This window comes from Quercus suber, unplaced genomic scaffold (assembly GCF_002906115.3).
Source record: "Quercus suber isolate HL8 unplaced genomic scaffold, Cork oak 2.0 scaffold_174, whole genome shotgun sequence".
NCBI classification, from domain to species: Eukaryota; Viridiplantae; Streptophyta; class Magnoliopsida; order Fagales; family Fagaceae; genus Quercus; species Quercus suber.
Window position 1 is genome coordinate 910,243 of NW_027069634.1, and position 16,246 is coordinate 926,488.

At 33.9% G+C, this 16,246-nt stretch overlaps 1 protein-coding gene across 3 annotated transcripts; it reads left to right on the top strand.

Moving 5' to 3' along the window:
* Positions 1–324: 324 nt before the first annotated feature.
* On the top strand, positions 325–9,405 carry LOC112017357 (uncharacterized). Of its 3 annotated transcripts, none has more exons than XM_065778153.1 (11): positions 327–491; positions 602–632; positions 736–793; positions 1,041–1,126; positions 1,912–3,017; positions 3,255–3,424; positions 4,433–4,664; positions 6,571–6,706; positions 7,463–7,557; positions 7,660–7,783; positions 9,060–9,405. In XM_065778153.1, exons 1-11 carry the CDS (start codon positions 421–423, stop codon positions 9,141–9,143), a joined length of 2,193 nt encoding a protein of 730 aa, XP_065634225.1. In that variant the 5' UTR covers positions 327–420; the 3' UTR covers positions 9,144–9,405. The 3 variants fall into 3 exon arrangements, with proteins under 3 accessions (XP_065634226.1, XP_065634225.1, XP_065634224.1); XM_065778152.1 differs by having other exon boundaries at positions 328–491; positions 1,909–3,017; XM_065778154.1 differs by lacking the exons at positions 7,463–7,557; positions 7,660–7,783; positions 9,060–9,405 and adding an exon at positions 6,434–6,483 and having other exon boundaries at positions 325–491; positions 1,909–3,017; positions 6,571–6,700.
* The last annotated feature ends 6,841 nt before the right edge of the window (positions 9,406–16,246 follow it).

A 16,246-nucleotide genomic window follows, 5' to 3' on the forward strand; every position in this document is an offset into this window, starting at 1 on the left:
CTCCGGTACCAAATGCCTATATCTTCGTTTAGATCCACGGCACGTTTTCACGTTTGTGTTTTTTGCATTTTTTTTTTCTAACGTGTGAATGGTAACATCACTTGGATTTATTGTGCACGAGACAAAATGTACTGTTTATGTACTATTTATGGCACTATTTACATGTTTAAAAATTATTTTGCTATTGTATTTTCAGTTTTCAGTTTTAGCAAAAAAATAAGGTTGAGAATTTTTTAATTTATATTTTACAAGGGCGCGTAACTGTAGTAAGCTTACAAAACCGTGTCGTTTTAGCCATAGCGGCTGCGTTGCTATAAAGCAGATGTTCTCTTTTCAGTTCGACGGAAACAGAAACTTGAAAAAGCAAATTTGAGTTGTCAAATCCAGTCCAAATATTTTCCTTTCTTCTTCTTCTTCAAAATGGACGAATCCGAAGGCCTCGCTATCAAAGCCCTCGGTTCTCTCTTCAAGCTCACCCAAGTCTTTCTCTGGTTTTTCTCTCTTTCTCTCTCTCTCACACACACACACACGCGCACGCACGCACGCACAAAATAGGGGTTTGAGCAATGTGGAATGACGCGTTTTCAATTTGTTTTTGCAGGGACGATGGTTTTACTAGACGCTTTGTAACTGTAAGTACATAAATTACTGATGCGTCTTTTAAATAATTTATATCTTGATATTTATTTATTTATTATTTTTTGAAAATTATTTGATTCTTCGTTGAAATATCAGAAATCAGCTGAAGATGATGATGACAACAACGAGTCAAATATTCTTTCCACAGCTACTGGCAAGTTCTTCTTATAATTCTTGAACTATTTCATGTGTTACTGACTTTTTTCTGCTAAATACATATGTGTGTATCACGTTTTACTATGACTATGACTATGTTCATGTTATGTTTTAACAGTGGAGTTTAAACTTTCTATGTGGATGGATTACTGATTCTTTTAAAAGCTTAAGCTATTAGGAAACGGTGAATTTAATGATTTAGTTGTAATTCTAACCAATGTTGTTTGTTTTTGGGGTTGTGTCAGATTATGGGATTTTGCCGGAAGAAACGGAGCTGAGTGAACAGCTGAACGCATTGGGGCTGCCTCGTTCGTTCCACACAAACAAGGAGGTGGGTTTACACGACTTCTATTGTGTTATGGTTATCGTCTGTTACATTTCATTTGATGCATTTGAGTGCGGCTAATCTCTTATATTTACATGGTTGGTAAATAAATTTTATGATTTAACCCTATGTTTGGATGGAGAGAGAAGAAGGGAGAGGACACCTTTACTCTCCTCTCCCTCCGTTCCAAACATGCCATAATTCTTTGAGCAATGGGACAACATTTTTCATAACTTGCAAATGTGGCAAGTTGTGATTGGAGCTAACATTACTTTCACATGAGCCTACTATAGACACCACTTCAAACAAGTACTTTGAACTTTTTTGTGTCCTCCTTTGACTTATTGAGATTCTTTTTCCTCTTAAGCGGTGATGAAGAATTGGTTAATTGTGGGCAAAGACCCTTGTCTTTCATATGAAGAGAGCAACTAGAAAAACAGTCAGAAAAGTGGTCCTATCTTTAAGATGGAGCTTGTGTTCTATTTGTGGAAGTCATGTTACTCAAGAAATTATTACAATATGGAAATTGAGACCATCCTATGATTACAATCAAAGTATAGCCTGTTATTCTCTTAGATTTCTTAATCATATTACCGTATGTCATCCAACCATTTGAGTATGAAATGAAACAAGTAAACTTATTTGCACTTGGTCAAGGACTTGTTAGAGGCTGCCCCATCACTCTTATTGTATGGGTCATTTTTTTTTTTTTTTTGGTTACTGGTTAGTTATGTACTCATATTACCAAGTTTTTGGCCTATCTGTGATGATGAAACCGTTTTTGGCAGAAGTGGAATGGAATGGGTATGGGCAAAAGAAAGGGTACACGCATGAAGCATTCTAAAAGCCATCAAGATATCGAGGATGAAGCACTTGAATTATCCAAAGTGAGTGAGGGGGAGATTGTATCTCCTACTATATTTCATGATAATACAAGCAGTTCTTTATGTTCTATGTCAATGCTGGGCCAAAGTGAATCATCTAATTATGATGTTGCAGTGGATGCCAAAATATCCCAATGCCCCTCTGGTGGAGGAGATAATTTAGCAAGTTCAACTGGGATCACTTGTGAAGCCGACAGGGAACAAGTTTTTGTTGGAAGAGCTGACATTTTGTCTAATGATTGCTGGGATTGTGACTCCGTACACGGTTCTACTGTGTTCAAGGATGACGTTAAAAATTCAGCTAATTTGACTAACTTGGATACTGGACCTCCTGCTGTAAACCCTTTGCCAGATGCTAGTTTTGACCATGATAAGAAACACTGTGATGGAAGATTACTGGAGTATGAACGTTTAGAATGTTTATCAGCTGCCTACCATGATATGGAACATGAGAAAGATTCAGATGATAATGGCACCGAGCAGTCATTTGTCCCTGATTCAGTTGTATATACCCCTTTGTCAAAAATGCTTGACCATGATAGAACCGACAGCTTTGAATGCAATGACGATCTTGGGGACTGGACGGTGCATTGGGACTCCTTTTATAAGAGAAACTATTTTTATAATATCAAAACATATTCTTCAACATGGTACCCACCCCCGGGCATGGAACATCTAGCATATGGTGACATTAATAACAAGTCGAACGAAGAGTCTACTGAAGCAACTGAAATGGATGTTTGCCCTGTTGTAGAGGTAACTGATTTGTGTACTCTGCAAACTAAAATTGATTCATTTGAGGAATCCATAAGTAACGGTAAATTAGGGGGCCAGCCACCCAATGAGCTCTCAGTGGGGATTGGACATGGTGCAGACAACTCTATGTCTTGTGTGGATGTAACTACTGTGAGTAGAAGTCTTGAGCATACAGATGAGCTTTATGAGATTAATAAAAGTTGCATTGATGTAAATACATTGTGTTTGATACCAAATGCCCTGGAGCATATTGACAGGTATTTTGTTTTCCATTAGTGTGTGTGTTTCTATATATATTCATTAAATTCTGTATATATGCTTGTGTTAATCTCCCTGATAAATGTAATAAAATTATCTCTTGTGATGATGAAGCCTTTCAAGTTTATGATATTAGCAGGTAGAATATAAAAGCTTGGTCATGGTTGTGTCTGTTTCAGCTTTTATATAAAATGCTTTGCCTGCTTGCACTTCTAACATGTAATCTTGTTTTGCAGCTTGAACAATACAATTACTGAAGTAGTTTCTGAGTCTGGTTATATGCCTTTGGGAAATTTGGACTCTGTAGCAGATAAGATAGATACCAATGATGCCCTTGTCATAACAAAGCAAAAAAAGAAAGTGAGAAGAACACGAAGACAAAGAAATGTTTCCAATGATGATGAAGGTTTGTGAATTAATTTTCCTGTGTGTGTGTGTGGGGGGGGGAGGGGGTTGGGGGGGATCATTTGAGGTAATAGGTTTGGGGCTACACAAGGGGAGGCAGCAGCCTCCCATCTGTTAAACACAATATTTTGGTGAAGATTTTTTCTCTCCTCCGTCTTTGATAGGAGGACATGAGGCTTCAACAAGCTGGTTGTTACTTTTTGGTCCCTGTAACTTTCTGGTCCCTGTAACTTTAAGTGGATACATCTTCAATTTTAATTAGACCTTTTGCCCCTTGATCTATGTGGTGATTTTTTTATGATTCATACCATCCATGGTAAATTTTTGGTTGAAGGTGTCATGATAGACTGACTAATTGGATCAAGGTGGCATGATAGACCTCTGCAGCTGTGCTGCTAGCTTAATTTTTGCTGATTGTGCTGAAAATTGTATAGGTGGAATCCTTTTATCGCATTGTTCTGTTCTTCTCGCCTCCCAAATTCACCCTTATGTTAGCATGAGTCTGTGTTTCCCTCAACTAATGATCCCCGTGTTACTTCTAGACTTAATAGTTTTAATCTCAATCACAAGAATGACTCATACATCTTCAAAGAATGAAGTGCATAGATGCTAATGATCTTTATTGTTCTACTGTAATTTAAGGTATGAAGCAAGAAAGGAAAAAAATGTAACCTAAAATCTGTTTATTTTTATATATAAAATAAACAGATTTTATTCTGCACCAAACATGTCTTAAAAGAATATGCCTATTCATTCCCTACTGTCCTTCCATCATGATCTCCCAAACATAGGACTTTTGCTCATATGGTTGGTGCTCATGCCTGTAATATTGGCCTATCCACATTGAAGGATAATATGGTGTACTTCCACTTTGTATGTGTTCAGCGTGCTTGTTCTTTTTGCCAAGATAGTTAACTGCTTTGTGCTGTTATTGTTGATAGTAGTTTCTGGTACTTCAAAATATCATCAACGTTTGGTTAAATTGTGATAAACCAATTGCATAATGCAGTGCTTCAGTTTCAAGGAATTCTTGGAGAATTTTCTGCTGATATTGCCAAGTACTGGTGGCAGAGATATCTACTTTTTTCCAGATTTGATAATGGTATAAAAATGGATGAAGAAGGATGGTTTTCTGTCACTCCAGAGTCTATAGCTAGGCATCATGCATCTCGTTGTGGCAGTGGCATCATAGTTGACTGTTTTACTGGAGTTGGTGGGAATGCCATCCAATTTGCTCAAAGGTGAGTTTGATGTGACTTCATTTTTGTGATTTTATTTTGTCATGACTCCATTGTATTGAGTAAACCTGAGGGTTTTTATAATTCTCTACCAAGTTTCACTTGTTAGTCTTTGGCATTTCAAGTGGTGTGTTTGTTCTTGAAGATCCTTAAGCTAAAAGCTATTATTAATTAGTGATTTGTAAGTTCATCTTATACATGCTTTTATAGCTGTGATGTCTCGCTGTGTTGGGTGTGATTTTTTCCTTTCTTTTCTCTGTTAAATGATTGTTATTGTTGTGGGGAGATTAAGGTGCGCATCTCAGAATGTATACCTTTGTCTTCCTCATTAGTTCTTGTTCTTTGTAGATATTCCAATATATACTTATCAAAAAAAAAAAAAAAATTCCAATATGTTAAACTTGCCGTTCAGCTTTGCGATGAAATTTTCTAATGACCACTAGCTCAAATAGTGCCTCGTCCCCCTGTAAAATGGAGAGGAGGATGAGGTAATGAGCTCAAGATCCTCTGTGTATGTGTGTAAACTACCAATCAAAATGATAAAAAGAAAAAAAAAACCTGTGATGAAATTTAATAAACTATGCTATTGCCGATTTAGTAACTGTCTGAAAGTTGAAAATCTCTATTTGATGATTTGATTTCTCCAGATGCTTCATGTTATCAAAGGGGTCACAGTCAAATATAAGATATGAGTCACATTCTGTTTGATGCTTTCATGTTTCCATCATGCTATCTTTGATTTCCTCTTGCCTTTTTGATTGCTTGTCAATAATAAATGAAACTTGTCCTTTTGGCAAGTAGGGTCAATTGCCTGTAAGTTTGGCTAAAGGTGAGTCCGAAGGGCTCTTCTTTAGAAAGGTTCCCTACGTTATCCCAAAAAAAGAGGAAAATTGTCCGTTACAGTCACCAAGTAAACATTTGATTGAAGCTTTCTACTGAAACTTGATTAGTCTTTGACCTTCAGAATTGAATTTAAGCTTCCAAGACTGCAAGTGAGGTAAGGGTTGTCAACTAACAATCCTAAATAGTACGGATGAAAAGGTAATTTATTGAATCTTAGGATTGAATTGAGATCTGCATTGACTTCCATTGCAGTTCCTGTGTATGCATCATGCTGAAGCTTGATTGGACCTTTTCCTGAATGAAAAAATGAAGTTAGCTTTGAGAATGTAGCTGAGCCGCTGAGAGCTGTAGCTATCCCATCAAACCTTAACACAGGATAAAATTACTGAATGCTTTAACACACTGAAATATCCCAGGTACAATAAAGGGCCCTATTAAAAATAGGGTGCAAAAGCCTCTTCTTGCTCCCACCCTGTGCATAGCTTCCCATCTGATCTGCAGAATCCTTTACTCTGTTTTAATCCTTCCACAATGAATCTATGCATTCCTCTGCTGCCATATATGATAAACAGAAGCCAACAGGGCTAGTATTTAGACCACAGACCTCATGCTTTTACCCTTTAGTAAGACATTTAGTATAGTTGAAGTGTATTTTTTTTAAGTGGATAAAAGTGGACGTCTTTATTCTTGTTTCATTTCTTAATTAAATTTTTTACTTATAAAAACAGTGGATGTCTTTATTACACGCGCAAACTTTATTGATTTTTCCCCTTATTTACTCTATTTTTTTTGAATTATTCTGGTTTGGTGGTGCCATTTCTACTTCTTATTTTTGTTACCCTAAGTGTTCCTCTTTGGATATTGTGAAACTATTGGTGTTTGGTGTTTTTACCCATGTTAACTAATTGTAAGTACCTCTATAAATTCAGGTTTCATCTACCCTATTCGTTTTTATTCATGATACATGTGCAGGGATCAGGTGGAACTTCATGGCTCTTTTTCCCAATATGTTCTTGCATTATATATTTGATTATTTATGCTTGCCCTTGTATTTGTCAATTTTCAGGAGCAAACATGTGATTGCAATTGATATTGATGAAAATAAGATTGATTATGCACATCACAATGCTGCTATCTATGGAGTTGATGACCGCATTGATTTCATAAATGGAGACTTTTTCAGTCTGGCACCCAAACTGAAGGTATTGAATTGGTTTCTTAACATAATAACATGTGACCGTGTTTGATGTCCTGCAGCGTGGTGGAAATTGCATGATGCTTTGTGTTGGTACATTTTCTATTTCCTCTCAATTTTAAGTTGGGTAAAAAGAGATATAATCTAGAATAAATTTAAAAAAAAAATCTATATTCAATAGTTCTATGATAGTTATTTATTGTTAGGGAGGAGCAATTGTGATGTTAGGTTATCATTAATGTTGTTGAAGGCTTTGTTGTTATGAAGAACATTAAGTACCCCAAAACTATTACATTAGTGTATAAATGGACTGTTTAGTGAAAGTAAAGAATTGGTGCCTCAGATTAAGAGCATTAACATTTGTATAGTCGAGGATCAGCCTTTAAGATGTGATGTTGAGAAGTTTCAAGCAATTCTGCTGTTTTGTACAGTGGGAACTTTTCTACAACCAATTGTTATTGGCATGGACTTGTTTAAATGTTTGTTTTTAAAGGCGTCCTTCAATCAGAATCCCTCATACTGATGAAATGGTAAACATTTACTATTCTGTATGATGCGCAAATTTAAGATGTATTTATTTATACATGTGTGTATGACTACATATAGAATAGAATGGAGGAAAAGAATAGACATGGCTGACCCTGGCTAATTTGTTGAGAAGCCATAGCTGACCCCGAAAATTTGGGACTACTGCTTTGTTGATGTTGTAATTATTTTCTTTGATATTCTGATTATATTCAGCAAGTATGCTTTGGTGCTGCAGGCAGACACAGTTTTTCTATCACCGCCTTGGGGGGGACCTGATTATCTTAAAGTGAAGACATATGACATCAAGACAATGCTAAAGCCACGTGATGGGTGAGGATTTCCTTTCTAAGTTGGGCATTATATTAAAATTTTCTTTTTTCCCTTCTGAAGGCTGGTGTTAACATCATGCTACTCTGATATGTACTTGTGCAGATATTCTCTCTTTAATACTGCAAAGGAAATTGCTTCCAGACTAGTCATGTTTCTCCCAAGAAATGTTGATCTCAACCAATTGGCAGAGTTGTGTTTATCTGCTCACCCTCCATGGGCACTAGAGGTAGATCTCTTAATTTTGTTTATTTGGCGAGCTTTTTCTAAGTATTCGTTTGGGATCCGCTTATTTTCTTAAAATTAAAAGCTTTTTGTTGAAAGTACTGTAGATAAAGGTAAAAGTTAGTTGAAATAGTATAGTGAGACCCATGAATAGTACCAAAAAGTGCAGTGGGACCTATAAATAAGCAAAAATATGTTGAATAGTAAAATAAGTTGGTAAAAATAATCTTTGTTAAACAGACACTAAGGGTTTGTTTGGATATCGTTTATTACTGAAAATTAAAAAGATTGTAACAAAATAATTTTTAAATGTATGAATAGTGCCGTGGGACCTAGTTTTAAAGTTGATTTTGCCAGATTCCGTACTTGCGGGTCCTGTGAATAGTACACGGGATCCACAAAAATGAAATGCAAACGCACAACACCAGGCCTAAAACGCTATCCAAACTCACACTAAGTTTAATATTTGGCAGATGTTTCACTCTTTCCTCCCAAGTGTAAAAGTCAATTTAAGATATGATCATAGGCCCAAGGTTTCAATTGGATGTATGTGATTGCAGAATTTCTTAAATGCATTTCAGGCTTCATGTAGCTTTTAGGGTTATATTTCATCCTTTAGTAATAACTAAAAATGCTAAGATCAATTCTAAGATTTTATGAAATGGCATTATTTTGGTCCATCGGATGCCAATTAGGCCTCTTGACTACGTAGTGGTGTTAGTGCTCTCCTATCCCTTTAACGTCTGTCCTCAGTGTGAAGGCAGGCTTTGAGCTGTTGTCTTTGGTACTCAATGAGAAACATTTCCAGCTGGGGTAGCTAGCACCTTTAAGATGGAAATTTTCATTCTTTAGAGTCTTTGTTAATGAACGGTGATGGATCAACTTTCTGTCTTTCTTCTCGAAATTGGCTTTGGACCTTTTGTTTCCATTAAGAATGAATTGTGTCCAAAAATTGTCCTGTTTCTAATATTTATATCTGTTGTTTATCCAGAAAGAATTGTTATATGTTACATTGTGCTGTAAAGCTGATGGTAAAATGAAAAATTGGGACTAAATTGTGTCTAGTAATACTGCCATAGAATTAGTAAGAGAATTTACTGGCATCTTTTTATAGTCTTGCCCCATTCTCACTGACAGCCTGGAATGCAATTTAATATGGACTTTTAATGTTTGTTGTTTGGTTTGTTGATATTTTCAGGACAAGCTTATTGTGCAGTTTTTTTTTTTCACTTACTACTTTTTATATTTTCATTACTAATGGCCAAGGTCCATGGTCCCAGGTTGAAAAGAACTATTTAAATGGCAAGTTGAAGGCAATAACTGCTTACTTCAATACCTCAGCAGTTGACAATAAATCAGCCTGATCACTGATGCACCGGTGGTGAGATCAGATGGTAGCTGAACTCCATATTATATGGGCATGGAGCACCTGTTAAAGTGGCTATCTAGTCGTAGCCATGGCGTATGTACAATTTTGTAAGTTATTCTACAGCGTTTGTACAATTTTGTAAATTATTCTACGGACTGACTTTGTCTGGACATTTGATAGATTATGTAGTGCAATATTAGCCAGTGTTGGAAAGATATTTTCCATATAAATTAAAGAAATGTTACTTTTCCTATAAACTAACATTGGGTTGTAACAAAATATGGTAACAGAATAAAATTCCAAGTTAATAAGGCGAGTCTTCTCCTGGTACGGGTAGACTACGATACCCTGTAGATTATGGTAAGAGGTAGTACAGAAAAGGACTCTACTCCTTTTCTTGTCCCCTCCATCCAAACTGACCCGTAGTGTCCTTATTGGGTAGATTGTGGATCATAGGAATTAATGGTTAGTTCAGCAACTAGAGAGGAGGTTTTTCTTTGATATATTTTCCTTTCAAATTAGTAAATGCGTCATTGAAACATGTAGTTGAGTTTGGTAACGCTGCCACCCATTGAAGTAGGAGGGTGGCCTTTTTTTCTTTTTCTTTAGTAGTTTAACGAATCAAATGAAATATTGACTATTAAAGGTTTCAAAGAATTGAATCTACTGGTTCTAGAGTTGTTGCTCCCTAAAGCCATATAATAATGAAGGTCGTTGGATTATTGTAGTTGTTTATGAAGAACAATCAAAACTGTATACCTCTCTCTGGCTCCCGCAACACGTGTGCTTGTGGGTGTAAGGTCTTGTTTTGTTGTGATTTGTGAATGTTGGCTTCATAAATGTTTGCATTATTATTTCCACTTATGCCAATGGATTTATTGATGTCTTGGTAAGAAGAGAGCTCAAGATGAGTCACTTTTCATTAATATTTAAGAGTTTTTTTTTTTTTTTTGAGAAGGTAATATTTAAGAGTTTAAACTTTAAAGATGTTGATATCTGAACTAATTAGCTCAAGGCAATGGTCCAATGGTTTATTATACTATACAACTAGAGAATGAGAATGGTCATGTGGTCCTGCACTCTCCTGCTAAGTATTTAATAGATCCCATATTGACGTTGGTTTATGACTTTATGTAATATATTTTAGGAACTTTTTATAAAAATGAAAAAGTAACTATTTTTTATACAAAGTTTATATTTTCCATATAAATTATATTAAAACTTTCTTAAAATAGTCAATTAACAAATGTTATTAGGTACCTGATGCTTCCCAGTTGGCAATGGAATGTACGAGTTGTATTTAAGGGTTATAGGTTGAGCATTGAATACAAAAAAAAAAAAAAAAATAAAACAAAAAAAAAAAAAAATCTAAAAGAAGGAAGGCTCCGTGAATTTGGTTGTGAGATTGCTACGAATAAAAAATAAAACAAAAAAAAAAAAAAATCTAAAAGAAGGAAGGCTCCGTGAATTTGGTTGTGAGATTGCTACGAATTAAATTGCTTAGAACTTCCATGAATATTGAAAAGGAAAGGGCCATTTTGGTGGACCGGCACATAAATATCCTTGTCAGAACAAAAATTGTACTGATTTGAATGCCATAACTACAAAACAACCTGCAGCTGAAAGCTTTATTATACTACTTTCTTTTTTTTATTTTTTGGGTAAATTTCACTAAACCTCTTGAAGTTTGGACTAATACAAAAATGACCAACTTGATTTTTAAAAGACAAATTTGTCCTTGACTAGCTAAACCCTTCTCATCTTCAGATCCAAACACTTCTCCTCTCTCTCTCTCTCTCTCTCTCTGTCAGACCTCTAGCTCTCTCACCCACACCCACGGCGGCTTTCTCTCTCTCTCACCCACACCCACAGTAGCTCCCCCTCTCTCACCCATATGCATGGAGGCCGAAGACTCTTTCATGGCCGAAAACATTTTATTCTCTACCATCTTCCACTCTCTTCTCAAATCAGTGCCATGGAGACATTTGGCTAGGGATTTTCGAGCTTCACATCACAACCATTGCTATTGTTCCATGCCAACAGCTCTGATCTGGTGCCAAATGTGTTTGGGTCTTTGTTTCTAGGGTTGGATCTCTATTTCTAGGTTTGAGTCTTTGTTTGTGTTTGGGTTTGTGTCAAATGTAAAGGGAACGTTTGACAAAGACCCACGAGATTTGCCACCACCATCGACGACGCCACCACTAGTGGCTGTTGATCTCCCTCTTTCTCTGTTCTAATTTTCTTCTCTTTTGGTTTGGTTCTTTGTTGGTTTGGGTGTTGGTCAATTTGCGGATTGAGTGTTTTTATGTGATATAAGGATTTGGTGATTTTTTATTTGGGTTTGAAAGGGGGTTTGGGTATGGTCATTTGCAAATTTGTGGGTATTTTTGATTTAGGGTTTGCCTCAAAATGGCTCTAATATGGTGATTTTGTTAGTGTGTGCATATGAATCTGTGTATGATTGGTAATTTGGGATGATTTTTAGGGGTTTCGGGTTTTGGAATTTGTATGGCTATGTGTGTATGTTCGTATTCTATGAGATGGTGCAACTGTGTAGTGTGATTGTGTGATTTGTGCAGCTGTGTAGTGTGATTAGTGTAATCACAGTGAATAGAAGAAAGGGCCTGAGATGAGAAAGAGGAGTGAATAGTGCTAAACGGAGTTATGGATAAAATTGTCTTTTAAGAACCAAGTTAGTCATTTTTTAAATGTCTTAGACCTAATTGGTATTAGTCCAAACTTCAGGGGGTTAGTGGAATGTACCATTTTTTTTTAAAAAAAAGTATTACTATTATTATTATTATGTCGGAGTGTCATGTTTCTAAATAATGAAAGCTTATTAACGGTTCTGCCTTTTCCTTGTACCGGATTTAGCATAATACATCCTTTGTTGTTTGTATTGAATTTAATTTAATTTTGGGTTAAAAATAATTATTTTATTTTATAGTTGAAAGTGCAAATCACGTAATTTTCATTCATAAAAAAATCACGTAATTTTCTAATTAAAATATGCACCTAACGCTCTTAATGAAAAATCAACTTGCTTTGAATTTCCATGAATATCGAAAAGGGGCCATTTTGGTGGACCGGCACATAAATATCCTTGTCAGAACAAAAATTGTACTGATTTGAATGCCATAATAACTAAAAAACAACCTGTAGCTGAAAGCTATTATACTACTTCTTTATTTATTTATTTATTTATTTTTGTCGGAGTGTCATATTTTTAAATAATGAAAGCTTGCTTATTAACGGTGCTGCTTTTTCCTTGTACCGGATTTAGCATAATACATCCTTTGTTGTTTAATGTTTGTATTTAATTTTATTTTATTTTCGGTTTAAAATAATTAATTTGTTTTATAGTTGAAAGTGCAAATCATGTAATTTTCTAATTAAAATATGCACCTAATGCTCTTAATGAAAAATTAAATTTACGAAGTGTTTGTTAATTTTTAGTTTTTATCAGTTTTTCATTTTTATTTTTTAAATTTAATTTAACTAGTTTTTTTTTTTTTGGTGCTAGTTTTTAGTATTTTTTGTTACACATTTAACATAAAAACTACAAAAATATATATTTTGTAAACACTATCTTTTGATAAAAGTTACGGAATTCGATCTTTACCTATACCAAAAAATTAATTAGTGTCTTAATTTGATAATAAAGAGTAATCATCAGAAGTGGACGTCATAAGTTGAAATTATCTCTAAAAAAAAAATTTACCAAAAAATATATGGTTTCGAAATGGACACTATAAAAAGCATATAATTGAATTGACATTTGAACATGCCATTGCATTACTTGCATCCCAACTTGACACTATCAAAAGCTTATAATTGAATTGACATTTTGGACATCCCATTGCATGATTATTGATTTGCATCCCAACTTGAATGAACTTGGTTTTGTTATTATTCTATCAAAATGAATTTAGGAAGAGAATTGAATAATTGAATTGATAGTTGAACCTCCCATTACATCCCAACTTGACCTTAATTTTGTTTTGTCATTACTTTTTTTAAGTAGACCTTGATGTGAGTTGATGATCAAATGAAAGTGACCATTCGAGGAATGGAGCATCGCCTAAGCTCAACCAAACAGAAAGCTCTTTACTCTTATCGCAACTTGAGAAGCCTTGTGGGGTTGCATAGTATTAGGTCACGAGTGACTGAGTGAGGTAAAAGACAGACTCTATTTGCGATAGTTAATGTTCTCATCTCATATATATATATATATATATATTACCAAATGAGTCAGGCCAGCTTTGCTTGTTCTTACCTAAGTGTTTTATCACTCTCTTCACGTGTCATCTTCAAGTTTCTAAATTCATGCCATATGTGANCAAGTTGCGATAAGAGTAAAGAGCTTTCTGTTTGGTTGAGCTTAGGCGATGCCCCATTCCTCGAATGGTCACTTTCCTTTGATCATCAACTCACATCAAGGTCTACTTAAAAAAGTAATGACAAAACAAAATTAAGGTCAAGTTGGGATGTAATGGGAGGTTCAACTGTCAATTCAATTATTCAATTCTCTTCCTAAATTCATTTTGATAGAATAATAACAAAACCAAGTTCATTCAAGTTGGGATGCAAATAAATAATCATGCAATGGGATGTCCAAAATGTCAATTCAATTATAAACTTTTGATAGTGTCAAGTTGGGATGCAAGTAATGCAATGGGATGTTCAAATGTCAATTCAATTATATGCTTTTTATAGTGTCCATTTCGAAACCATATATTTTTTGGTAAATTTTTTTTTTAGAGATAATTTCAACTTATGACGTCCACTTCTGATGATTACTCTTTATTATCAAATTAAGACACCAATTAATTTTTTGGTATAAGTAAAGATCAAATTCCGTAACTTTTATCAAAAGATAGTGTTTACAAAATATATAATTTTGTAGTTTTTATGTTAAATGTGTAACAAAAAATAAAAAATCAATAAATCACAACGAATATTATCTTTGGACAATATATATATATATATATATATATGACCACATGACCAAATTTGATTAAAAAACTAATGGTACAATGTTTAGCAACCATACTTAAATTTTGCCCTTTAACATATACTTCCGAAACTTTATATTGAGTTTATATATCTAAAAAAATTCAATGCATAGACGTGATAAAGAGAGTAAATTAACAAAAAGGACGACCAGGTCCAGCGGCACCAGTTATGGGGACAGAAAGATACGGTCACATTTCTTCTGTTCCCACAGGGGACAGAAACAATACATAGGGCATCCTATGATTATATGAATGACTGACTGTGGCACTATTATTTTAAAAAAAAATTGAATTTTGTTCGGTAAAAATGTATATTTTGTTTTAATTTTTTGTAGAATGTTTTAATTTATTGTGTCCATTTTTAATGATTACTCTTTTATCATTATACTAATTGGAATTCATTGCTAGGTGGGTTCAAGTTACATTTGGTTTAATTTTAAATAATATTACACTACTCAATACTTTTTAATTGAATGTGAATTTTGACAAAATTACTGTTATATTCGTCTCTATACTTACAAAATTTCAAGATGATCAAAAATTAATAGTCATATCATCAATCAATTGTTTAAATTCAAGTTTTTATAGTTTAAAATAATGCATAAAAGATGAGTTTATGAATCAAATAATAAATAATATTCAATTGACATGAAAATTGGCATGAATTTTGAGAATATATAATTTAATGATGATATTTTTAAAATATAAATTTTATAACAAGTTATTGAGTTGTGTGACTTCCATCCAACATTTATATATATATATATATATATATTGATTGAGAAAAAGCTCGGTGAAAATATAGTTTGTCTATGAAGTGAAGTAGTGAATGGGTAACGTAATGAGGGTAGGTTATGGCATAAATGGCGCTAGTTAAAGAATCTTGCCGGCGAAATCTTAGTGAGTCTGTTCCAAAAGCACAAACAAAACAGGCAAAATTTCAAAAGGTCATTGTGTAAAAAGAATAAGAAAAATAATCTTTTTTGCTGTTTTAACAGTTTGATTGCGATGTGCACTTCAACAGTTTGGTGTAATTTAACAGAATAATTTAGTGCTTTAGAGAATAACCACATTGTCGCTGTTTTAACAGTTTGATTGAGATGTGCAATTCAATAGTTTGTCAATATATAACATAAGTCGGTTTTTTTTTTTTTTTGAAAACAATCTTTTATTTCTTTAATGATTTTCCTTTCTATATTAGTCGTAATCAAATCCATTACACTACAAACTAAAAAAATTTGAAACCAAAACATTTTATGGTTGATAAAAACATTTTACTTACTACTCACAAGTTTAACAGTATCCCAATTTCATATTTTTTAGCAAAAGATGGTTATTACTTACTGCTCAGCCCTTTTTCTTTTTGCAAGATTCGCGGAGGTGGTATTTAAATATTTTACTAATTTGTGAGTTTTAATTAGCTCAGTTGGTAAAATTTTTGATAGTTGAATAAAATATTTGAAGTTTAATCTCCGCTTACACAAAAAATTAATTGGTGTCTTGATTTGATGATAAAAAACTATTATCAAGTGAAACTCTTTAAAAAAAATATTTTTCTAATCTAAAAGCTAAAAATGAGTTCACAACGTATGTGTTTGGTTTCAACTGAATCTTGCGTTTACGTTTCACGTTTTTTTTTTCTTCTGCACATGAACAGTAACATTACATGGGTTTACTGTGTAGGGATAAAAATCACGGTTCACGCTCTGTTCATCATCACTGTTCACAACATTGTTCGTGTGAACAGTAACATTACATGGGTTTACTGTGCAGGGGATAAAAATCATGGTTCGCGCTCTGTTCATCATCACTGTTCACAGCATTGTTCACGCACTAAAAAATATTAAAAATAAATCCTACGGTACTATTCAATCATTTAAAAATTTACAATATTTTCAATTTTTAATTTTCAATTTTAGCAATAATAAATTTAATTCAAACAGACCCAACGTTTTGTTTTCTTTAATGAAAGGTTGTTTTCAGTGATTGATTGATTTTAAAACCCAATAAAGATACAAGATAATTCATAAGATTTTGGAATCAAACAAAATTGCCACTTTTTTTCTGTAATTTTTTTAAACCT